The sequence below is a fragment of the Thermobia domestica genome, chromosome 18 (genome assembly GCF_964235325.1).
Source record: "Thermobia domestica chromosome 18, izTheDome1.hap1.1, whole genome shotgun sequence".
In the NCBI taxonomy this organism is placed as follows: Eukaryota; Metazoa; Arthropoda; class Insecta; order Zygentoma; family Lepismatidae; genus Thermobia; species Thermobia domestica.
The window spans coordinates 3,791,970-3,819,541 of record NC_137471.1 but is presented as its reverse complement, the minus strand read 5'-3'; the positions used below and the strand labels follow the sequence as shown (position 1 = coordinate 3,819,541).

Genomic DNA, 27,572 nt, shown 5'->3' with positions numbered 1-27,572 from the left:
TGAAGATGTATTCATTTAACCTCTATAACTCGAAGATTTATTCATTCAACCTCTATAACTCGAAGATTTATTCATTCAACCTCTATAACTCGAAGATTTATTCATTCAACCTCTATAACTCGAAGATTTATTCATTTAACCACTATAACTCGAAGATTTATTCATTTAATCACTATAACTCGAAGATTTATTCATTCAACCTCTATAACTTGAAGATGTATTCATTTAACCTCTATAACTCGAAGATTTATTCATTCAACCTCTATAACTTGAAGATGTATTCATTTAACCTCTATAACTCGAAGATTTATTCATTTAACCACTATAACTCGAAGATTTATTCATTTAACCACTATAACTCGAAGATTTATTCATTTAACCTCTATAACTCGAAGTTCCTTAAATTAAATACGATGATTAGTAAAAATAAAAAAAGTAGACATGAGTAGAAAACAATTATAGTACGCATTACCAACAATGACAGGACTAGAAACGATGATAATTAGGTAAAAGCATAGACCTATAGCTTTGAGTTACCAAGGTGCCATCAAGAGAAATTCGATTCATGGAAGTAAACTTCGACTTGTAGAGGTTCCCAGATAAGGAAAAAATGAAATGAAATGAAATGAAATATTTGAGTTTTATGTCCCACGGTTATGCCGGTTAGGCTAAAGGAGACGGTGATAATGAGAGATGAGTGAAATGGTGGAATGAAGAAAGTGGGAGGAAACGGGAGTACCCCGAGAAAACCCACGAGCACGGTGTTTGTCCACCACAAAGTTCACTTGGTGGGGGCTGGGATCGAACCCGGGACCCCAAGCACCAGAGGTGAACGCTCTACCACTGAGCCACCGCGCCCCCTCCCAGATAAGGAAGTTCGAGTTACCGACGTTTCTAAATATGATTACGAAACCCTTGAAATTGGACTTATCGAGGTTGTAATTTTTAAACATTAGATTTACAGAGGTTACTTTAACATTGAGTGTTATGGAGAACTGAAGGAAATGTGAAAAAAATGCTGTTATCACGGAATTCGAGTTATCGATGTCCAGCTGTACTAAACTGTAGCATGGGTAAGTTCACGAATGATAAAATAAAAGACAGATTGAACTGTTCAATTTCTAATTATGCAATGCATTTCCTTATATGGAATCTGATAGCTATAATTTTTGACTGTTGGATTATTTTGAAGACATTTCTTTTATCTTTCCGGAGAATTGCCTTGTTACATACCTGGATCATCCCGAGTGCTTGCCGCTCTGGCGCCAAACTTGGATGGGACATTAAAGCGTACTTTTGGGCTGTGTTCGGAAAGCTGCATTACTTTGGTAAATTCACTGGACCTCAGAGAAATAAGTAACATCTTAAATATTTCCCAATCGCCGAAGTTCATTTTTAAAACCTACAAGAGAAAAAAAAAAATAATAATAATAAGAAGAAGAACGAAGCATAATTATGAAGCATTCAAAACATAGACATGTTTTAAGATAGCACCTACTTAATGTTGTACTGTTTAAAAAGTAGGTTAATCTGACCTCTGACAAGCACAAACTTGAGTTATACTCTCTGTATTACCGGGAGAATGCGACACGATTAATTTTTTGAGAGCGGGATACTACGAGTTTGAGCCATCACCAGTTGAGCAATCAACTTTACATGTATTTTTTCAACTGATATTGTGTGAACTATATATCATGTATGATAAAGTTCTTCTCGGGCAATCAGCCACGTGAAAACTGGTGGATAGGCCAACGTTTCGAGAGCTGTCATCGTTCTCATCATCAGGGCAATTATGTAGAGATCAGCGGATATAAGTAATATATACTCTGGGCTGGCAAAAATGCTGGTTCCTGATTGGCTGATTCAATCTGAAAACTGGAGCTGTGATTGGCTGGCTATGTTCCGTAGTCCGTGGTATTGATTGGCTGAGGGTTATCTGGATGTTTGTGTGTCGTTTTCTTTGCTGTAATACTGATGACCGGGTTCCACAGGGGGCTGAGTTGAAATCCAGTGCCTCTATTAACGTTGTTCGGTTCATGAACTATGGCAAGAGATTCGGCTACTATCCTGGTGCAGTAATTTGTGCTCTTGGTAACGATGAATGCGTCCTTAAATAAAACTTTATGGCCTTCTGTTAAACTGTGTTCAGCTAAACCTGATTTTTCTGGATGGAATAGTCTAATGTAATTTTCATGTTCTCTGCAACGTTGTTCAATGGTGCGTCCTGTTTGTCCTATATATGCCTTTCCGCATTCACAGGGTATACGATACACGCCTGGTGTCTTTAAGCCCAAGTCATCTTTGATCGGGCGAAGTAAGTTTCTGATTTTTGGTGGCGGCTTGTGTATGGTCTTAATGTTGTGTTTTTTCAGAATCCGGGAGATCTTTCCAGAAAGTTATGGTAAAACTGCTATACTCAATGGTTCTTCAGTTTCTTCTTTGGATTTCCTCTGTTCAGAAAAGGTCCTTTTCAGGGCCAAACTGATATCATGCTTCTTGTAATTATTCTGGAGTAGCGTCTTCTTGAGATGATCCAGTTCCCGAGGGAGGGATTCTTCGTCTGACAAGTAAACCTTACGTTTGGGTGAATCGAGTTGCTGACTGAGACACATATGAGAAAGTAGTACTAAATGTGGTCAGTATTTCAGTGAAGTTGTAGGTGCGAAGCTCCAGGGGTTTAGGAGATACAGCTACCAGAACATCACATGGAAGTACAGAATAGTCTTCATACAGTTGGAGGTAAAAGCCGTGTAAGACCTCTTGTAACGACAAAAGGTGAATAACAAGTATATGGGTACATATTAGGACTAGGAGGAAGTCATATAGTAAGGGTATACCTGACGGCGGCCATCTTGAAATCCGCCATTTTGAATTAAGGTTAAGTTTTTAAAATAGGAATAGGGTCATGTGATACATGATTTAAGGCGCAAATTTAATCAGAAGAACAATGGTGACGTTAATTTTGATTTACGCGCAATTGGTAAAAAGTTACAGGGAAATTAAATATTGTTGCAGCATATGTATTAGTACTTTACCCCATCTTGTAAATTTTGTGTTAATGATAATAATTAAATAAAAAGCAAATGGATAAATATTAGGTCTATGGTAAGAGTTGCCTTGATGGCGGCCATGTTCAAATCCGCCATTTTGAATCAGACAAAAGTTTTAAACAAAACGCATAGCATTGACACCTTATTTACAAGGTGGGGTAAAGACCTAATACATATGCTGCAACAATATTTCATTTCCCTGTAACTTTTTACCAATTGCGCGTAAATCAAAATTAACGTCACCATTGTTCTTCTGATTAAATTTGCGCCTTAAATCATGTATCACATGACCCCATTCCTATTTTAAAAACTTAACCTTAATTCAATATGGTGGATTTCAAGATGGCCACCGTCAGGTATACCCTTACTATATGACTTTCCCCTAGTCCTAATATGTACCCATATACTTGTTATTCACCTTTTGTCGTTACAAGAGGTCTTACACGGCTTTTACCTCCAACTGTATGAAGACTATTCTGTACTTCCATGTGATGTTCTGGTAGCTGTATCTCCTAAACCCCTGGAGCTTCGCACCTACAACTTTACTGCAATACTGACCACATTTAGTACTACTTTCTCATATGTGTCTCAGTCAGCAACTCGATTCACCCAAACGTAAGGTTTACTTGTGAGATGTCTTTCACTCTATGTGCTTACAACATATATATTATGTATGTTGTAATATCCTGCACATGGCTCTGTTCACTAACAACCAAAACGTGCCCATAAACATCAATCATGTGCGTCCTACTACAAGTTACTACAGTACCAGATGACACGAACACCAGGGACGTCACTGGTCATGTGACGACACAGGACAACCAGCGCCACTATTTTATTTTAGTTCAAGCACAACACAACAGGCTCTAGGCCCAATTATTGTGTTGCCTTTGACAACGAAATACATATTAATACAAAACAATGAGATATACAAATAATTAAAAGAAATACACATAACAAAATAGACAATTTAAAAAAAACACATTCATATTGTCTTTAGCATATGAGCTCCTTATATGCCGTTTTCAAAACATGCCTGTTTAATTGTTCTTTTGTACACACTTTCCGACATGCTAAATATATCAATATTGAAGTCTTTTTCGACTTCATTGTGGAGAGTGCTTATCCTCCATATAGGAGATTTCCGAAGGATATTTGTTCTTGCCTTTCTTTGATAAAACGTAGATGTGTTTCCTATCCTCGTTCTGGTTGATGGGACTTGAAAACAAAGTAACGAACGCAGCTCAATAGAGTCAATTTTATCATGTATTAATTTATATAAAAATATTAGATCATTATATCTTCTTCTTTCGTATAAAGTGGGTAGTTGATAATTTTCCAGTAACTCTCTGTAAGATTCATATTTCGGGTAAAGCCCAGTTTTCCTGTACGTTAGAAGTCTTAGGAATTTTTTCTGTATTCCCTCAATCATATCACAGTATTTTTGCATATTTGGTGTCCACACAACAGTAGCATATTCTAACTTAGACCGAACGTAAGTGAAGTACAATTTCATTAAAGTTAAATCATTACGAAACTCTTTACCTAGCCTCATGATAAAACCAAGGTTTCTATAAGCCTCGCTCGTTACTGTTTCCATATGATGTTTAAAGGTTAAATTTTGATCAAAGAAAATTCCAAGATCTTTGATATACTTGGGAGAGCTTAATTTTGTCCCATCAATCGAATAAGTATAGTCTACATAACTATTCTTACGTGTAAAACGTAGGAAGTTACATTTATTTACATTCATTTTAAATTTATTTTTATTACACCATTCCATAATGTTAGTTAAGTCTTGTTGTACTTTCTCGCAATCATCAATTGAATCTACCTTAATATATATTTTGAGGTCGTCTGCAAATAGAAGACAGTTAGCATGTTTTTAGCAATCACTATCAGTCTTCTGCTGGTCACCTCCTCTCCTCTAGCTTGCTTGGAGCTCTAGGTATCCCTTCCCGCTTTAGCTCTCTCTCTGCTTTCAGTGGAGCTTCGTGGTAGTCCTTGCCTGCTTAGCTTGAAGTGGAGCTTTGTCGAGACTCTAACACATCTCTCCTCGCCGTGGAGCATTGAATGTCCTAAACCTCCTCACTTAGCTTGCTTGGTGAGGAAACCTTCCCGAGGCTCTAAGGTCTAGGAGACGTCTATTTTAGCCCAAACATTAGAGAATTTGTACTTATTTTGTATTATCCTGTGTTAGAACGGAATTTTGTAATAAATTGAGAAAACGATTCCCGAGTATAATTATTCTATTTTTGCTCAATCCAAGGGAAACTTTATAATATCATACACTACATGAAAGCCCATTATTTGCGTGGGGAGAATAAGTTTGTGGAAAGAACTGGAATTTCCTTCCCCCTACTCTTAGGATACGCATTTCAATGGAAGTGTGGTGATGAACTTTATTTTGGCATGAATTTCGAACCCTCTTAGAATATGCCTTTTAATCAAAGAAGACATGATCAAACCGTGTTTCAAAATCAATTTCAAATGGAATAGCTGTTTCTCGTGATGCCCCACAAACAACAGATAACGACGATTTCAAAGTGACGAAAAAAATAAACATATTCTATCTTTCTCCTCTTAAAACCTGAATTTTCAAAGACCATCCTCCCCTCCCCCAATGAAGATAAGCATTTTAATTAATGTGAAGATAAAAACCCCAATTTGAGGTAGGTGATAACTACATACGAGGAGTGATCGGAAAGTAAGGTTACAAAGCCTGCAGTGAAACGTGTATATATTATTTCATACAATCAATACAGCCAACAGATAGCACATACATTAGGTTATTTTTCGAGGTTGAGGCACCTGTCGCATCGTGGGATGAGCTTGAACATTCCCTCCTGGTAAAAATCCTGTCCTTGCATGTTCAGTCACGTTGTCAGAAAGTCATCGTCTGAAGGAAAGCAACGGCTTCCTAGATGCCCCTTCAAGTGCGGCAACGAGTAAAAATCTCTTGGAGCGAGGTCCGGGCTGTAGGAAGGGTGGTCGATGATGATCCAGCTGTGTTTAAATTTGTTGATGCCGTACTGGGTTGGCCACTGCGCTCCTCATCGGTGATGTTTTCTCTACCAGCTGCAAACTTTCGACACAATCTCCCTGTAAACTTCTGCCGGTGAATTTCAGCCGCAGTTGCATGTATCGCCCATAGAAATCTAATAACTGAACGGACTTCTTTGCGAGAACAGTTTTCCAAACGAGTCGCCATTTGTGTTTACATACAAATAGCGCCGTAGGTGGCGGGTAGCTGAAATTCTGCACAGTTGCCGACTCGATGTCTTAAAACTATCGCACACTCCTCATTCCTTTATAACAGACGAAACTCTTGAAATATCAGCCTTTAACCTTAGTGTTTGATCCTTCCACGGTCGCCATTTGTGTTTACATACAAATAGCGCCGTAGGTGGCGGGTAGCTGAAATTCTGCACAGTTGCCGACTCGATGTATTAAAATTACCGCACACTCCTCATTCCTTTATAACAGACGAAACTCTTGAAATATCAGCCTTTAGCCTTAGTGTTTGATCCTTCCACGGTCGTCATTTGTGTTTACATACAAATAGCGCCGTAGGTGGCGGGTAGCTGAAATTCTGCACAGTTGCCGACTCGATGTATTAAAATTACCGCACACTCCTCATTCCTTTATAACAGACGAAACTCTTGAAATATCAGCCTTTAACCTTAGTGTTTGATCCTTCCACGCAAGGGCGGATTCAAGGGGGAGCTATAGCCTCCCCCCTTGACCCTCAGGTATACACTGGATAAAATGGACTTCAATCCTGTTTTACATCGGATACAGCGACAAACTATGGTTTAGCCCCTCCCTTGATCATTTCCTGGATCCGCCACTGTTTCCACGTATATTAAAAAATTCATTTCAAACGGTTCAGTCTTTTTCTCGAGATGCGATCCCACACAAGATTACTTTATATTAGGTAAGTAAACTTTGGATCATACTTAGGGAGCTAGTTTTCCAAGAATTCTGAAAACCCTGTCCACCCCTCTAAACCTTCCGCTAACTAGTCTCTGCGACATGTGGTAGAGATTTATGATCCCTTCTGGCTAAAAACCAATGTTGCCTCGATTCCTCTTCATTCTTTCCTTTTTCCTAGTTGAAATATATATATATATTTAATTTTTGTTTTTATTAACTAAAAATAGGAAGGAAAGCTTTCTCCTTATTTTGCCGGACTTTAATTACACAAGTGGATCGGAGGTACGGCAACACTGAGAGCAGTGACAGCTTACACGCTTCGCGAGGGCTAACCGAGGGTTGTGGGGGTGAAAAGAAGCAGTGGTTGGGGAAAGAGCCCTTTAAGGCTGTTCCGATGTATATCTATGCGTATCATTATAGGTATACTGTGAAATTCTTTTAAGTCGAAGTATGTCCTATGTAAATAACTGTGATATAATCTAGTTGAAGGCTGACTGACACTTCTGAATATTATGAAATTATGTATAAATTACTTCAATCACAGGTTTGTTGATCGTATTTTGTTAAGAACTCTTTCACATCCATATCACAATGTCAGAACCATTCCTTTATTGAATTTTAATACTAATGTTATAAGAAAGCAAGCAAGGAAGAACGAAAGAAAGCAAGAAAGAAAGAAAGCAAGAAAGAAAGAAAGCAAGCAAGAAAAAAGCAAGAAAAAAGAAAGCAAGCAAGAAAGAAAGCAAGCAAGCAAGAAAGAAAGAAAGCAAGAAAGAAAGAAAGCAAGCAAGAAAGAAAGCAAGAAAGAAAGCAAGAAAGAAAGAAAGCAAGAAAGAAAGAAAGCAAGAAAGCAAGAAAGCAAGACAGAAAGAAAGAAAGAAAGAGAAAACAAGAAAGAAAGAAAGAAAGAAATACTTTTTCGACTACGTACATCGACATTCTCTCTCTACAAATGTAAAATAATGTCAAAATTTGATATTAAAATATAACTTACTTGCTTCAACTCGTCCAAGTCGCAGTGTAGGAGAACTCGGCCGTTTACATTATTTTCTTTGAGAACTGATTCGTATTTCCTCGAATCCCGTATATCTCCTACATCCTTCAAAATGGCACATACGTCATCAACTGTCATTGAGGAAAGCTTCTTCTCGAGCAACTCAGGCTGCGAAGAATACAATTGTCATCACTTTTATGAAACATTAACACATTCATTTTCGTTTACGTACTTGTGTGTTAATGTATAATAGCAAGTAAAATAAAATATTTACCTAAGTACGTCTTTTATCTGTTTATCCCAACTTCACTATTTGGATTGAATTTTACAGACAAGAACAACTGAAAATAACTTAGTAGTGAAAGAAAAATACCAACAACAGGATAGTCAAATTTTTTTGGAGGACAGGGAGGTAAAAGTAAGGATGTAACTAGTTGGAATCTTGTTTTTCGTCGTATTTTCACCCCTCGCAAAAAGACAGTGAAGAGATACCGAAAATTCGGGCAAACAAATAAAAGAAGATGTACTTAGGTAAATACGAGGATAAGTCAAAAATTAACCGCAATGTAGCTATAGAATAACTTTTCTTAGATTGTTTGTACTAATCTCTGTTCTCGTTTCTTTTATTGTTATGCTGTTGTAGTCATGCTGTGAAAGTTCGATCCCAATTCCTTTATTTGTCTTCCTTTGTTGCAGATAGATCATGGCCGCTCCACTAGAAATTTGCACCAAAGAGGAACAACGAGCATTGAACCGATTTTTGCAGTCGAAAGGTGTATCAGGGGCTGCAATACATCAAAGATTTTCGGCTCAATACGGGAACAGTATCTTGCAGCAACGAAGTGTCTACGAATGGATTGAAAAATTCAAAAATTATCGCACCAATGTTACGGACGAACATTTACAGCCACAGAGGATAACAGGGGCGGATCCAGGACTGACTTCTGGAGGGATGGGGGCAGTGAGTCGTCATACTGCTACTTTTAAGGGTTCCAAACTTTAGGATGGGTTTTATTTATATATATAAAATAGAAAAGTTTCCTCTTCTGGGAGGGGGGTGACTGCCCCTGAATCCGCCCCTGGAGGATAACAACATTGAGCGTGCACCTGACATGGTACTGTTACTGTTACTGTTAGACAGACGAATGATTTTGATGTAGTGGCACATCGTCTGGTCCCTGATACACTGCTCGTTGTTCCTCTTTGGTGCAAACTTCTAATGGAACAGCCATGATCTATCTGCAACAAAAGGAAGACAAATGGAAGAATTACGATCAAACTTTCATAGCATGACTAAAACGGCATAACAATAAAATAAACGAGGATGGAAAATGTAAGAAAAGTTATAGCTACATTATGGGTAATTTTCGACTTGCTCTCGTATTTTCTTATTATGAATTCACTGCTTTTATATTTAATCATTATTCATACATACGGTTCATACTTATTGCTTTAGTTTACAATAGTTATTAGACGTATAGTTTAATGAGAATTTTTAGCTATCCACTGTTACATTTCTCAATGAACAGTACTAGTTGCTAAAAAGCTGATATCTTATTTCCACACAAAATAGTAAATGAAGAATTAAACTGTCACTCTACTTCGCACAAAGAATTTCCGAGTAACTAATCGTACAATATGGAATATGAGGCTCTTGCATGTTCTGAAACCTAGACTTGCAATTGTCCGAAGGTCCATCACGTACAGGGTCCTTACTGAATTCAGGGTTTCATCTTCACAGATATCTTTAATCCTGAAAGAATTTTGCGTTCCACGATGTGCAACATTAAATTCTAAATATCTATTCATGTTTTTGTTTATATTCTGTTATTTCTTGCTATTACTATTGTTAAATGCTTCTTGTTGACGTTGTTTCTTTTTCTAATATATATTTCAGTCTAAAATCGCCAACCTGCTGTATCTGGAACTATACTTATAAATAAATAAATACACTGATTAAAATGACAACGCATCCTACTATGAGATATGGCCAGTCAAATGATGCACGTGCAACTCATAATGGGTGGTCACAGCGTCGGTTTTCACATCGGACTTCGCTTCCTTTTAATTTACGTCGTTGTCAAATTACCACACGACAACTCAGCGTTCCACAGAAATCTCTCAGATAAAAGACAAGACTACCATATCCACTGGACTACCAGGAATACACAGTTTTAACTACTTGATATATATATACAAAAGGCGGATCGGGTTATATTCGGCAGGTTTTCAAAGTGTACTTATTCTGTGAAAACCTGTGATAACAGCACCAAGTATGTTTCATCGGATTAACAGCCTTATGGACTATTGCCTGACATCGCAATTATCACTGCAAAAAAGCTATAAAGGTAACCAAGAAAGTTCTGTCGCTTTTTGTGGAAGTTTGTGTTCAATTGGTCCTCACACCGTGAGTTGAATGCGAATACAGATAAGGCGAAGGTCAGTTGTTGGTGTGAGTATATCCAACATAGTACTTCGTTGTGGCAGTTCAGTTATACCGTGAAATTGCGTAAGGACAGAGTGCACATGGAACCTTCACAGAGCGTCATAAGGGCGTATATGCTGTAGAATTCAAACTGGGGTCAAACGCCGCTGCAGCGGGGCGGAAGATATGCCAGACCTTTTGTGAGGGTGCCGTGACTATGCGGACAGTGCAGTGGTGATTTAACAAGTTTAAGGACGGTGACGAAACACTCGAAGACGCACCACATGCTAGAAGACCACACATGTACAAAATGAAGATCTCCAAGCAGCAATTGAGGTGAATATTGGCCAGACATGTAAGGAACTGAGACTACAATTCAGTGTGAGTGGAGAAACCATTCGGCAGCACCTCCATTAACTTGGGAAGCAATACAAGTTAGGTCGATTGGTCCCACATGATTTGAGTCCGGGCCAGAAGGTAACGCGAGAGATATCTATGTTTCTTTGCTGTCTCGTCTGAGAAAGGAGTCATTTCTGGACAGGATGTTGACATGTGATGAGAAGTGGGTCCTGTACGACACTCCACGGCGCCGTCATCATTGCTTATCATCCTATCTAACAGGTTCAAAACAGCCGAAATCAGCACTGCACCAGGAACTGCTACCAGTTGGTCAGAGCATCAATGTAACTGTATACTGTCAGCAGTAGAGCCATGTTCAAGAAAAACTCAAAACTCCGGAGCCCGCACTTCTGAATCACAAAGGAGGAGTCGTGTTACAGGACAAGGCTAAACCCCACGTGGCTAGGATGACTAGGGACACGATTCTATGCCTTGGATGGGAAACACTATTGCATCCACCATACTCCACGGACATTGCACCGTCCGATTATTACCTGTTCCATTTCTTGAACAATTACCTTAGAGAACGCCAGTTCAAATCCCTAGTAGAGGTGCAAGACGCACTTGATACCTTCATCGCTTCACAGCCCGCCAAAGTTCTACCGCGATGGAATCCATAGTCTTCCAGAACGTTGGCAGAAGATCGTCGATGCTAATGGGGACTATTTTTGATCTTCGAGGTACGTCTTAGGTAACATATCGATGTTCGAAGGTAGTGGGTGAAAAAGCGACATAACTTTCTTGGTTACCTTTATACATTACAGTACTGGTATATGAATTATATCATATTCCTCCCCTCGAGTTTCCCAAGGCTAGTGAGGGTCGGGGCAGTCGATTCAGCGTTTTAAGAGAAAATCACCATCCGGAACACTACTCAAACAGAAGCGGTTGAAAATTACTAGTACTTCCGGTTTAAACAGTTACAGGATGTTATGAAAAGGAATAATATGGATTCCTATTTCCTACTCTATGTTATGATGTAATCGGTGGGATGATCTGGCGTTGTGACTGGATGCTTTGTCCATGCAAATTCGCGTCTGGCTCTTGTTGGCTTCATACATACGAGGGATACCTTCTCGATAGATTGATATAACCATGGATACCTCCAATTTTCCCTCATAACCGTATTCGGCAACAAACGTGATTCCCTGCGGGAAACTTTCTCGGCACTGACTTGCAAGTCGACGAACTCTACGAAGCATGTCAGGTGACACTCATTGGTAATCTAAAAAAAAAAAAAAAAAAATCTTTAGCTGTGTCACTTCGATGGTTAAACCATTTTCCCGGTCTTACAAAGAAAAAAAAAAGCGAAAAAGAGCCATGATGTAACTTTCTCAATAACCGTTGACTTTCGGCGGTATTTTGAGTATCAGGACGATACTACGGTAGCTGGAAGCTGAGATACCGCAGTGATAACGTCATCGGTTTCACATTTCTGGTGCAACTACACAGGCAACAGCAGCGCTGTCAAACTGTCGGATACAAACCGATTCGCATTTTGTATATGGACAATACCTAAGAGATTGGATAATATTAATGAGACACAAAATTTTTATTACGGTTTTAATATTATTAGGAATATATTGTGACTCGCGAAAGGTAAGCATCTGTCCAAACCTCCCTCAATCTTAAGCCTCATTATAATCCGTCATGTCAATTCACATTTTGGACCTTACTCTTTCTAATCATAACAAAAATAAGTGACGTTGAAGTCCGTAACATTTATCACAATAAATCTATTTATGTTGAACAGACCTTTCCAAAAGATATTTAAAAGCGTCAAATGCCAAATTTAGAGCAATAACAATGTAATATATACAATTTGCTTTCACTAAAATATAGGCAATCAATAGGACATATACGAGGGTGTTTCAGAAAGTAATGTCTCCAAGTCCACTACTTGGACAATAGTACTGCAAGCATTCTGAACTGTCTGTTATTAATGCACTGATGTTTAAGCTATAGAATGTCCCTTGTTTCACCTTCCTATCTCTTCTTGTTCCAGAGTAATGGAGCAATTCATGGCATCCCGTGCTGACGTCTGGTTCAAACAGCGGGCTGTCACTGAATATCTGAATGAGGAAGGTTGTGCGCTCAGGAATATTCATCACCAGCAACGAGTCTTGGATACACCATTACCAACCGGAAACGAAGCGTTAGTCGACGGAAGTACCGCCATACGTTCCCACCTCTGCAAAAAAAAGTTAAAAGTTGTCCCATCTGCTGGCACAGTGCTGTTGACATTCTGCCTCATCCTGCCTATAGTACGGATCTTGCACCCTACGGCTTTTGACTCTTCCCTAAGCTAAAGGATCACCTTACGGGCCAACGCTTCAGTTGTGACGTGGAGATGGAAGCAGCAGTTCGACAATGATGTCGACAACAGCCACCACAATTCTTCGCCGACGAATGAAAAACTTTGTTTCGCGTTGGTGCAAGTGTGTTGTCCGTAATGGGGATTATGTTGAAAGATGATGCCACCATTTGTAGCTGACATTGCAAGCTTTCCACTGGTATCTGTATAGGTACTAACGTCAAACACAAATGAAGGTATCGCCTTGGAGGTATTACTTTCTGAATCACCCTCGTATACCATCCACTTATAAATAACAGATTATAAAATTAACAAATTAAAAATGTATATAGAAAATAAATCAAGGCAATAGTGTGCGCAGAGTAGATTATTTACGTGACGAAGATCGGACATTAATGTTACAAATTTTTATTCAGGGTTACTTACTACAGAACTACATAGATCAGGAGAGGGAAGTAAAATCGTAGCATATAGTGTCTTAAAAAGACTGAAGTGAAGAGTGAAGACGAGTGACAAAAAAACATCGAAATTTTAAAAGTACATTCCTCCTACTTCGAACATCTTAAAAAAAAATCGTCTCGGAGCACTCGTCACTCCGTTGGAGAACCAAAAGACGACTCGCTGCTACATAAATGACATGATGTATGAAACCGTCTCCTTATTTATATAAATACAAATTAATATAATGATGTTTGACATTGAACTCGTTTGAGACATCAGCACTGATTTTGATGATCTCCGGAACAAGAATACACACTGAAAAATGAAAACTTCCAGTTTAACGTCCTACTATTATGCCCATTAGGCTAAGATAGACCATGATTAAGGCAAATGAATGATGATGGAAGAACTGATGGAATGAGAAAGTAGGAAGAAACAGAAGAACCCCGAGAAAACCCACAGACACGATGTTGTCGACCACAAACTTACTTGATCGGGTATCGAACCTGGGACCCCACGCACCAGAGGTAAGCGCTCTACCACTGAGACAACGTCGAAAAAATGAAATGAAATCTTTGAGTTTTACGTCCCACGATTATGCCGGTTAGGCTAAAGGAGACGGTGATGATGAGTAATGAATGAAATGGTGGAATGAAGAAAGTGGGAGGAAATGGTAGAAACCCGAGGAAACCCACGAGCACGGTGTTTGTCCACCACAAAGTCCACACGGCGCGAGCTGGGATCGAACCAGGGATCCCAAGCACCGGAGGTGAACGCTCTACCACTGAGCCACCGCGCCCCCCTGAGACCCCGTTGAATAAACCCTGGTCTAATTTAGGTTTTCGACGTGAGGAGGAAAGGGTGATATGTAAAAATAATCGAAAACGACCGATATTAGTATTCGATTCATAGTTTTTCGGTCAATGAGACAAAAAATGACACCCCCCATGCCATTTTAAGTCCAAACCCATTCCCCATTGGCATGGGGGAGAGGATGGCATGAATCGAAACTGGTCGATATTAGTGTCCAATCCATCGTTTCCGGGATCACTGAGATGAATAATAACACACTCGATGGCGTTTAAATCCAAATTCATCCCACATGCATGTCCTAAGGGGGAGGAGAAAGGTTTGAATATCTTCCATGAACATATTCTCTTGGTGCGAAGAACGGATATTTCAATTAGTTTATCGTACCGACTGTAGTGAAATAAATTTAAAAGCCTTTTTTTTTTTTTTTTTGGTTTTGTTTTTCCTGAGCAAACAAAGTATATTTAAGGAGTTCCAGTTTCATAAATATTGGAAAAATAAGAAAAATATCAATCAGTTTTTAAGCATGCTCCATCCGTTCAGTTTGCAGGATGGATAAGGACAGAATCCTATACAACATTATCATTTGTGATATTTTCCATAAGTAGAAGCTTTACTTTGTTATAATTAAATATAAACTAATTATTTGCTAAGCAAAACTATATATTTTCATTAAAATTCAACACGTATCACATAGTGTCTGATGAAGCCAAAGAGTTAGTTGGCGAAACTGTGACACGTATTGAATTTTAATGAAAATATATAGTTTTGCTCAGAATATAATTAGTCTACATTTAAGCATATCATTTATGTACGAGAGCGAGTCTTCTTTTGGTGCGCTGACAAAGGACTTAGAAGTGCTCTGAAACAGTTCTCAGCAATATACTTTGCAGGATCCTTGAAGTAAGAGGAACGTCTTTTTAAACAGTTGATATGCATCTCATCGTAAGTATAAGTAAATTAGGAAATGCTTTTTAAAAGTAAGGCATGGTAAACAACAATTGCACGTCGACAATATCACAGAAAAACTAGATAGAAACAAATGCAGTGTTAAAGGTAGACATAGTTTTACAGGAAGTTGAAACGGCTTGCTAAGATGACAAAGTTGATGCTCATACTGAAAGACACAACCTGCATTAAATTAATAAAAAGACTCTGCTTCGCATCACACATTCTAGCAGGTTAAAAAGCAATCAATAAAAATAAAATAAATAAATTTTATTCCTTGCGATGTATAGACAGAATGAAAATAAACCCAAACATAATCTAACTTACGGCGAAACTGGATGTAGGGGGTGGGATTCCTGTTCTCCACATTGGATATTGCTGGATAGTTGAATCGAAACTAGGGATAAGGGGTCTCTGTAAGAATAATAACCATTTTATAGTACTTATTCGTAATATTTACATTTAACAACTAACAGCATCGAAGCACTATATCACTGGAAGAAAAGACATCTTGAAAATTAATGTGTCTTTAATCTTAATTCTACTAATCAAACTTTAGCATATTACACATAATATACAATATCTACGTTAATAACGTTACTATACTATGTTAACCTTTGGAAATTATTCACATTTTCGTCACAGTTTCAATACTTAAGCGAAAGTAATATTTCCTACAAATATTGTTACTCTAATTACTGAAAACATGCTGTACATACAGGATGCTAAAAAAAAAAAACTCACGTTAGAACATTCAACAGGTTGTTCTTAAAAAAAAAAAAAAAAAAAAAAAAAAAAAAAAAAAAGTGAAGGAAAGTCGGAATTAACTTCTTTTGCGAGTTAGAAATTTCGACATATGTAGGAAAATAGCTTGTAAGGGTACACGACACAATTTTCTTTACAGGAAATGATTTTTTTTTTTTTTAATATACACTTAAACAAATGAATAGTATCTAAGGTTATACTGAAAGTAATGAAGAACAAGTCTTTCATGAATTTAGTTTTGGTTTTATTAAAGAAAAAGAAACTAATTTTAATTTGTAGATTTTTCTTTACTTTTCACCAAGGTCTTCACTTCTTTTCACAAATTTATGCTACTTTTCTGAACGTTTAAAAATAATCTTCCAGTAGAACTCCATTTCAACTTTTCGGAAACCTAACCTGCACTATCTTTTATATGTCCTCCGGCATCTGGTAGCGTTGGGTTTGTAACTGGTCTTGTACAAAACCGAACAGTCAGAGGGTGCAATGTCGGGACTGTAGGAAGAGTGAGGCAATTCCCCACCCCATTTTCCACAATTTTCTCCCCGATGCATTCAACAGAGTGCGGGCGTGCATTATCCTGTTGAATGGTGCTTTTCTTTCTATTCCACAACGCACAGTGGAAATTGCGAAGTACTTGAACTTAACGATGGGCATTTATGTTTTTCTTAGGTTCACGAAATTCAACAAAATGTACCTTTCTGCATTTTAGAGGACGGTGTTAACAGATGGACACTTTTTTTCTTTAAAGCTACGTGAAACGATGCTACTACCTGCTCTGTCATTTCGCTTCTAGTTCATAATCGTTCTAGTTTTCATCACTAATCACAATACTCAGTTTAAAATTATTTTCTTCCTTTCGATATCTTTGAAAAAGTTCTTGAGTGGTGTTCTTTCGATAGATTTGTTCAGTGTCAATAAATGTGGTCTCGTAATTTTTCTGGCGACAACGATTTTTCGACAGCCTAATCTTGTAATTATTTCCTGCACTCCACTGTGTCCTATAGCAAGTATTATTCCACGGGACACAGCGACAAATCTTTCGATAGCTTAACCTTGCAATCATTTCCTGTATTCCACTGTGTCCTAGAGCAAGCACTGTATCCACGGAACACAGCGACAAATTTTTATATAGCTTAACGTTGCAAATATTTTCTGCACTACACTGTGTTCTATAGCAACTTGATTTATTCAAGTTAGTGTCCTTTTCAGCAGTGAGGCTGTATGAGTTGTGTGCCTATGGCTTTTCGCAGGATCCGAAACATACAAGATCCCACCGGGAATCGAACTCCTATAGCAAGTATTGTACCCACGGGATCCAGTGACAAGTAATTTTTCGAAGTTTAATAACTAAATTCTCTTCCCTACAGCACTGCACCGTGTCCCAAAGCAACTTCTGTATAAACAGTGACTTGTCTTTCTTTTTTTAATAATGATGTCAACTGTTTATATGTTACGTTCTGTGTAAACAGTTCGTAGGCTACCGTTCCGACGCTGAGCTTGGATGTTGGTATTTCATGTTTAAAATGTTACATCGATCTCCTAACACTGTTAGCACTCATGTATACATATTCATACACACACTAGAATCTATCGTGAATTTCAAAAGCATAAATTCCCTCCTTAAAAAGGAATTTATTTTAAAAACAGCTGCCTGCGCTCACGCGATGACACTACCTACACGTGTTCAGTGAAACCTATAGATTTCCACGATTTATTTTGTTTACCTTTATTTATTGACTGATACATTATTATTATTATTATTATTATTATTATTATTATTATTATTATTTAGTTAATTGTTGCTCGTTGCTTTCAGCGTAATTTTCGTAATTTAAAATCTTGAGAGTATTTCGGAAGGAACTGCGAAGAAAGTAAAGTTCCAAACAATTTTTCTAACAAAAGTATATCAATATGTAAAATACCAACCATCAATACAATTTTCTTTCTGTAATTAGATACCACTGACAAATGCGAGTGTGATTTGCTTTACAATTTTCTACGCTGCTTTAATATCACTGATATTTTTATATATAATTTCAAAACTTACTTTCCTCACACACTGTGAGACTTTAACTTAAGAAACAGAAGCTGATTGCGACTTCTGTCAACGTATATCTTTCCCGCTGTTTTCGTGAATAGAGAATCTCGCAAATGTTGTAATATAAATTGGAAAAGCACCCTGTATATAATTTTAACAACAAAACAATGACACTCTACAGACACTGCTACAATATTTTAATTATATATGTACTACAACTCTTACCATGTTACAAACCTACTAAGTCCAGCGCATTTTTCCTTATAATTCGTTTACATTTTCCAATGTAGTAGAAAAAAAAGGCCAAGCATTTATAAAATAGCATGAAACAAATTAATCAACCATAATGTTTTTGAGCTCTTTGTACAGTCGACAGTAAAAAAAATGGCATCCACCCAACATGTTTATTCATTACTTCTGAACAGACAGACAACATTTATAATATATAAACAGACAATTTCTTTCAAGATATTGAAAACAGTCCTGACGAATTAATTAATTCATTCCTAAGTTAGGAACAGTTTGGTTAAAATGACACTTAAGGTAGTCTAAAAAGTATTGAGTCTTTTGCTCACGAGATGGCGTTAGTGTTCCAAATCATATAAGTCGCAGCGGGTCAGGTTTAACGTAATTTGACAGCTGAAGCTAGTAGATGTGTAAAATGTGTTGGAATTCTTAAAATCAAGCGTAAGATATTGCGCCGTAAACATGAATAAACTTTCCGCAAAACTGCAATACATTTTACAATTTTATATGGATAAAGGCACAAATCCTGTGCATGGCAGTGAGGAAATTTGTGCTCTTTATAGGTAAGATACGTTATAAAAAGCAACAGCCAAATGATGGTTTTCTCGTTTTCGTTCTGGAAATTTCGATGAACATGACATCTTTTAGTTTTACGTCACACGATTATGCCGGTTAGGCTAAAGGAGGCGGTGATGATGAGTAATGAATGAAATGGTGGAATGAAGAAAGTGGGAGGAAACGGGAGAACCCCGAGGAAACCCACGCACACGGTGTTTGTCCACCACAAAGTTCACTTTGCGGTGGCTGGGATCGAACCCGGGACCGCTCTACCACTGAGCCACCGCGGCCTTTAATTTCGATGAACAAAACAGGCGCCCAATCATAGCAAAAGTGGAAGATATTCTGGCTGAAATCAGCAAGACCGGCAAGCAAGCAGTCATGACGTCACCAAAAACCCTAATATCCAATACTAAACAACGTTAAACCAGTTGGAAAACGCTAGATACAAAAAGAATCTCTGTGTCCGGGTGCCACATGATCAGACTTCAAAACATTTAATTGATCAATTTTTCCATCTGCGGATCATCGCTGAAACGCAACGAACTCAAGGCACTACTAAAGCGGTTGATCACGGGTGATGAAAAGGAGATAACCTATTACAACAATATGCTAAAAAAAAGATCGTGATCAAAACATAGAGACACTCCACAGCCCGTACCAAAGCCTTTAATAGGGGTACCTAATAGTATACTTATTGTCTACCATAAGATTTAGTAGGATGTAACCATGGGTGGCGATTAGAGGGGGGGCAAAGGGGAGTAGTTGCCCCCCCTACTTTTTTGATGTAACCCATTTATGTATATAGTTTCATTTGGAAATGTAAAGTTTTTGTACGTAGTATTGGTTCATAGAAAAAATGGTGCCATATACTATTCGCCGTTGCGTGAGTACGTGATAGTTATCCTCGCGTGGAGCTAAGAAAGCTGTAGAAATTGTCTTTTAATTACCACGGAAAATAACCCAAAAATTAACCTATTGCAACGCAACAATTTCAGCATACTTTCACTTCTTACAAGGATTCAATATATTAATCAGCCGCTTTGTATTTTAAGATGTTCATGAGCAAGTAATCAAATCTCTGTTTAAGAGTACAAAGGGCTAGTACCTACTTGCGTTGGACTTGTCAATTTACTTAATAAAATATGAAATACGATATATAGTATTTTAACAAACAAACAAACAAAAAAAAAGATAGTATCCTATTAGTTATACAACCTTACATCAAGTCTTTTCCCCCCACTTTTAACGTCCAATCGCCGCCACTGGATGTAACAAAACAGTGTTTAACAAGTAGCAGTGTCACGTGTACACCACTTGACAGAGTTTGGTTTGTATGGCATGATATTTACTGAATACTGAAACCGAAAGCAGCAATAGATTTTTACTGCTTACGGTTTTAGTAGAGAGATTAGAGTGGAGATGGAATAGATTCTTGGGACGCATAACTGATTGCAGAAAACATTTTTTTGCCATCTATGGCAATTTTTGCTCTATAGCGAACAACATTAAAACCGGAACTGTAGAATTCTGTCATTTCCGGTTTGAATAGAAGATTAAGAGAAATGATGGTACCTAATCTTAGAACGTAAAATCGAGTCAGAAAACCGCTTCTCGCTTTCTCCCATTATTCTTGTTTTACGTATATCAATATTGAAACTGGAAGCAGTTATGAATTTCTATCACTTCCGTTTTTTAGTAGAAAGTTAAGAACGAAGATGTAACGTATTCTTGGAACGCTTAATCGATTGCAGAAAACAGCTTCTCGCTATCTATAATTTCTTGCTCTATAGTGATTGACGTTAAAAACGGAAAAGGTAATTTCTACTACTACTTATTTGAAAATCACCTGAATCAACGAATCACCTGCACCTATTTCTACCGTTTGACGCTGTACACCCTGGCCAAAATTGATGGCGGTCCATCACGTACTTCTTGAGATTTTGTCTCTCGTTGAAAAGTGGCTCGAGAATGTCTGCAGCATTTGTACAAACAAAATATAGAGAAAAAGGAAATTACGCGCCAAAGTAATAATTCATTCTTTCTTAGTTGTACAAAGAATATGCAAAAAAATGAAATGAAATATTTGAGTTTTGCGTCCCATGGTTATGCCGGTGAGGCTAAAATAAACGGTGATGATGAGTAATGAATGAAATGGTGGAATGAAGAAAGTGGGAGGAAACGGGAGAACCCCGAGGAAACCCACGCACGCAGTGTTTGTCCACCACAAAGTTTACTTGGCGGGGTCTGGGATCGAACCCGGGACCACAAGCACCAGACGTGAACGCTCTACCACTGAGCCACTGCGGCCCCTACAAAGAATATGCGTAAAAAAAAAAAAAAAAAAAAAACCTACATTAATGCATTAAGGTGGAAGCTCATGTGATTGGTATCCCACGTTAAGCTGTAAGTCCACTTCTCATATAGCCCCAGTGCTGAAAAAGATGTTAACTCTGCTGATTTGACAACGTTGCTGTCACCCATGGAATTAAACCAGGAACATGAAATCGACGTCGCTATCACTGTCGTATCCCAGCTTCCAGGTACCAGAGTGTCGTGTTAGCGGTACTGAAACGCCGCAGAAAGTGAATCGTTATTGGAAATGGTACAACATGGTTCTTTTCTACAGACATTTTTCACGACCGAATAGTGAAATAGTATTGAGAAATTGTGTAAGTATCGGAGTCACCTTAGCTAAAGACATCGTAGCCAACCAACCACTGAAGAATCTTTTGCCAACGAAGAACACTTTTGAGGTCACTGGCGAAAGTGTCGCCCTAAGTGTTTCGTGGAATTCATCGAATGGTACGCCAGGGGAATCTAATACCCCAACTTGACACGGCCCAGACGTTGAATCTAGTGGCATCGACTGTTAACCACGTCATTTGTCGCCATCTTGGCCTGCAGTGCGTACATAATGGGGAAGTTACAACTTTCTACAGGCCACATTATTGAACGTACGACAAACTGTACAAAAGGCACTAGTCTCATTGGAGGAGGCTTACGTTTATCATGCGTAATGGTAACTTCGGGCAATCACCTACCGTTACATACCTGACGAAGGAACTGAAGAGAATAGATTGATTGATTGAGTTGATTTTAATGTCCCTTTTCAGCAACGAGGACGTGGACCTACTGATTAACGTGGAATCCGAACCACATGAGCTCCCGCCGGGAATCGAACCCGGGTCTCCCGCGCCAAAGGCGCGTACGCTAACCGCATAGCCACGGAGGAACTCCTGAAGAGAATAGAGAATAGAGATTGTAGCCGGATACAGTTATAAAGGGAAGACGTGATAGAATAACAGTCTATTTTCAGAAGCTCATCATGGCCTTACAATATCGGAAAGACATCCATCATTTAAACGGAGCCACCACGAACCAGCAGTGAACCCGCATGGATAAAGCGTCAACCCATACCCTCCATTTTTATCACAACATGGAGCAGAAAAACGAAAATCCATGTTATTCCTTTCATGAAATTCCTATAACATATTAATTACCATATTAATGATTTCCCTATAACACATTCTGCTCGTCATAATGATTTTGGTGTCGTCTTTGATTTAAAACTCATGTTCTCTGACTACATCTTAATAGTTAAGAAATCAATGCGTATGTTGGGGCAACTTTACCGATTCACTAAACTACGCACTGTGCCATCAATAGCAACATTCTATAAAACTCTAATAGCGCTCACGATCGAATACTGTTCTTCTATATGGGCAATGGCCGTACGTATACATCTCTCTAGACTTGGTTCGATTCTTAATTTTTATTATTGCAATGGTACGCTTTCGTGTTCCCGCATTTCGAATATTAGCTAAGGAGGAACTCTCGCAACATCTTAATATTCAAACTCCGGAAGTATGCAGAAATAACTCTGACCTGAAATTTCTCCATAAGATAGTTAATGACAACTTGAGATCGGAAACCTTTCTTTAAGAACTATATTTACGTGTCCATTCCTGCAAAACCTGGAATACCCACCTATTCCATCTTGCCTGCCCTAGGTTGGCAATTATACAGAGGTCTCTTTTTCACAGGGTACCGAAGTACCACAATCATCTAGCAACTGATGTAGACATTTTTTTCGAGTTATGCGGTGTTTGACAGATCATTTTTTTTAAACGCATGCTGACCAATAATACAGTGTGTTTGAAAAAGAACTCCCTAGCTTTAATGTGTCCTAGAATCTGTACAAAGTGACACACTCTATTCTAGTTTACGGTGTTTGATTCATCAACTCTCCAAGTTTGGCTCCCCTGCAGTTGGCAGGTCTGCTTGACCTTGAGACGGCACCAGTGCTGCTTTTCCTTCTGTTTCCTTAGTTCAGTCCAGGTAGGTGTGCATAGCAGAGCAACTCACCAACAATGTGTACTCCGCAACAGAAAGCGCAGTGTGTTATTTGGCTTGTGAAAACTGAGTCAGTTATAACAGTGCAACGTAATTTTAGACGTGAGTATGGTGGTGAACCACCTACAGCAAAAACTATCCGTCATTGACTAAAGTCTTTCAAGGAAACCGGTAGTGTTTTAAAAGCAAAATCACCAGGTAGACCGAAAACTTCTGAAGATGATGTTGAACAGATCCGTGTTTCTTGTCTTCGGAGCCCGAAGAAGTCATTGGCCAGACGTAGTCTACAATTAGGAGTGCCTAAAGGTACTGTGTATGATGTGCGTACAAAAACTTCAGTTGCGCGCCTACAAATTGCAACTGTTACATGAAATCAAACCTACTGATAAAATCGAAAGGTGTGTGTTTGCTGCTGACTTTCTACACAGAATTGATGATGTCAATTTTTTAAAAAAGATTCAATTTTCTGATGAGGCTACATTTCATGTTAGTGGAACAGTTAATCGTCGTAACTGCAGAATTTGGGGGGCAGAGCATCCACATGAAGTTATTCAGCATCAACGTGACTCTCCCAAACTTAATGTCTGGTGCGGTTTGATGAAAGATCGTGTGATTGGTCCTTTCATTTTTGTAGAAAAAACAATAAACGGGGACGTTTACTATAACATGCTGACAGAATACTTCTTTCCTCAAATGGATGATATTGAGGCGGAAAAGGGGCTTGTGTTTTCCAACAAGCTGGCGCCCCACCTCATTACAGTAACCACGTGTGTGCGGCTCTTGACACACGCTTTCCAGGAAGGTGGATAGGCAGGGCTGGCCCAATACCTTGGCCACCACGAAGCCCAGACTTAACTCCACTGGACTTTTTTCTTTTGGGGCCACATAAAAAATGTTGTGTACAGTGAAAATATCAGAGACATCAATCATTTACGGGAAAAAATCGTCGCGGCGGTCGGAACAGTTACACCTGAAATGTTGGTGAATACGTGGCGAGAAGTGGAAATTCGTCTCTACGTGTGCAGGGCCACAAATGGATCCCAAGTTGAAGTCTACCAACATTAAACAAAACTTGAAAGAATTCTCTTTCATGATACTCATTCATTTCCCAATTAAATTTATACTTAAAACTAGAGAGTTCTTTTTCAAACACCCTGTATTACTTTTGCACTCTTTGTTGACATTATTGGTGTTATTGTTGTTGATATATACTTTTATTTTTATTTTTTCCTGCTTATTAACATTTCCCTGTATAAAAGGCAAAATTATGCTGTATCTGGGAATCTATTTAATAAATAAATAAATAAAAAGCTCTACCGCTAACCTAATGACTTTCTACGTTATGATTTCTACAACATCCACGCTCCCATACTGTCATTGGTCCATTACAAACAAGCAGGGAGGAATGGAGTAGAATTCCTACTCCTATGCTCCAATATAGTATTGCGGAGAAAACTGCGATGTCAGGGTGTCTACTGAAATTCCAAAATGAAATTTCGTGACTTTTTCGTGACCGTTTCTTTGAGGACGGAGAGTGTTTGTGTCTGATGAAGAGGACGTTAGGTCCTTGAAACTGTAACACATTGTAAGTATAGTTTTTAATATATTTCATTCTGCTCTGGTCAGAACTGTGTTTTATTTGTGACCTTTTCTTTACCAAACCATAAAATTTCCTAACATTTTCATGAGCGAATTTGAGTACAAATTAGGCCGAATTTTCATACATGCGATAGAAACGTACTTTGCTTGCGATTTGGTAGCGTCTAAAGCCGACTATAGACATTTTTGGTGGTGAATTTTGACGTTTTATAGAACAAAATTTTCCAATCTGTATTTACATTTGTACAGTTTAAATAAATCGAGACCCAAAAGTTAAATTTCGTGACTTTTTTTTGTGGCTTTCATGACCGTTTTCTGATTTCGTGACTTTTTCGTGACTTTCGTGACCGATAGACACCCTGGATGTCTGACAGTACAGTAGTTTGTAATGCTGGTAGTCCGCCAGAATACAACCGGTGCTGACGGAATGGCTTTTCATAGGGTAAGTACATTTTGAAAATCGGTCGGATATATAACCCTATCAATCTTGTGTAATAGTCTGGCAAAAAAATATTGAAAAATTCTATTATTTTTGCTGTGCTGGCAGTACTTTTTTTTTAAAGCGAATGTTTTAACAAAAGGGCATGTATGGGCAGATAAAAACTTTCCTTGTCGACTGTACAAATATTTCTAGATTTGTAAGAGAAAAACAACATTATCGAACTAATTTCTCTAATGGTTTCTAACTGAAATTAACTATTGTTCAACTCAATTTATTTCTTTACTCACTCTTTTGTTACTCGTAAGATCAGTCATATTAGCCATCAAACTTCCACACATACACACACTTAGCATGAAGACTAACAAATGTTCAATGGAAAACTAAAGTTCTTGTATAGTTTATTCATCCCATTTGTTTCCAGTTCTCTTCCAAAATATCATTAGAAATGACAATAACATTGAAACATGCTAACAATTTTGAATGAGTTTTTTTTTTTTTTTTTACATAACACTAAAATATTGTATCACAAAAACAAACTTGTTCTTATACGACACATAACAATTTTTTACGCAGCAGTTATCATCATATCCTCCACCACAGCAGACTCTCTTTATAACTCCAGCAAATCAAACGAAATATCTGACTGAAACGGAAAGAAGTTTTTTTTTTTTTTTTTTCAGTGTAAAGACTTATTTCAATCTAATATTAATATTTTACTGACTTACTTTTTGGTGGGATAAGAGATGGCGCTGTAAACAATAAGTATTGGAGAGCTTTGCTCTCATTTTTTATTCAATTTTAAATCTTTACAGTTCATTACTTTGGACAATTTTATTATTTGTTACAATTTTAATATATTATATACATTTTCAATATGTTAATGCGCCGCTTATCCTACAGTATTATTACATTAATAGTGTGATAAACAATTTCATTTAAAACAGGCAATTCGGCCATCTTGGCTCGTGCCATTTTAGTACATTTACTTATTTGAAACAATTTATAATTAAAAACAAATATAGTGATATAGTCCACAAGGCCCTAATGGCTGGGACTTCCTTTATAAATCTCCCATAAGGGAGGTGACTGAAAGAAAGAAAGAACTGAGTACTGGGATGTATAACTTGTGCACGCTAAGTCACACGAAAAATACAGTCAAAGTCAAAAGACTTCGAACCAAACATGATATCCAAAATGATTTAAATAAATAGGAACCAGCTATTGACATTCTGATTGCACTGAACAATACCTGCACTTTTAAATTATTCATCACAAACTGCAAGCCAATTATCGTAGAGTAGAAATCTCGGAGTATCGCAATGACAGACACTTGACATTTATGTTACATAGTATTTTAATTTTTTATAAGTCTGAGATTGAAACCGACATAAGAGAATATTCACCTATACAAAGGAAAATAAAACTTGTCTCCTTACAAGTTTTATTAGTTGTGTTAAGTCCTACTCAGACTAATATTTGATACAATATTTTGTAAGCTACATAGGCTACAAGGTAGTGAAGGAAAGACTCAACAACCAAAGTAGTACATAAATGATTCAACAGTCACGGTTTCATCATTGTAGTAAAGGAATGATTTAAGAACCAACATACAAGGTAAATAGCCCGATGGCAGAACTTACTTCGTCTTTCTGCGATAAGCTTTTGTAAGTCAAAACTTTTCTGCAAGAATTCGAAAATAAAAAGCAAGATGATCAATTTAAGAAGAAACACTTATGACTGTTAAAAATACGCTTTACACGACGTAAAAAATAGTTCAAACTGTATTTATGCGAGCCGTCCGTGCATTTAAAACATCTACACATAGCAGGTATGTTTTTATACTTTTCTTTTGGCTATTCTCTGGCAATTTTTCTGCAGGCAATTTTGGCAGGCGCGGCAAATTTTCTGCGATCATATCGCAGATCGCAGCATGTTCTGGTATGGGGGTAAATAGTAGTAAAGAAATGATTCAACAACTCAGTACATAGACTGCAAGTCAAGGAATCATGCAACACAGGTTGTTTCCGATCTATGGCGACGAAATTACATACCTTGTGTAGCACCACCAAGCGGGAAGAGAAGGAAGCTACCAGTCATGTGGGCATCTTGGACAACTGACTGTGCATGACAGGTGTGGCAAATGCATACCGGGACAAACGCCGCCGAAAATAAGTGCTTATTGGGAGGGATACATAACTGCCCTTTCCGACGTGAACTACATTTATAGTGACATTATCAAACTGTGCAAGCA

The 27,572-nt window shown here is 38.0% G+C and overlaps 1 protein-coding gene across 1 annotated transcript in view; it reads right to left on the bottom strand.

Annotated features, from left to right (window-relative positions):
- Positions 1-27,572, bottom strand: part of Arms (Ankyrin repeat-rich membrane spanning) — a gene marked incomplete in the record, with an annotated part of 380,241 nt that overhangs the window by 97,841 nt on the left and 254,828 nt on the right. The window contains 3 exon segments of the mRNA XM_081746181.1: positions 1,234-1,402; positions 7,981-8,148; positions 15,645-15,731. Coding sequence (XP_081602307.1) covers positions 1,234-1,402; positions 7,981-8,148; positions 15,645-15,731 — 424 coding nt within the window.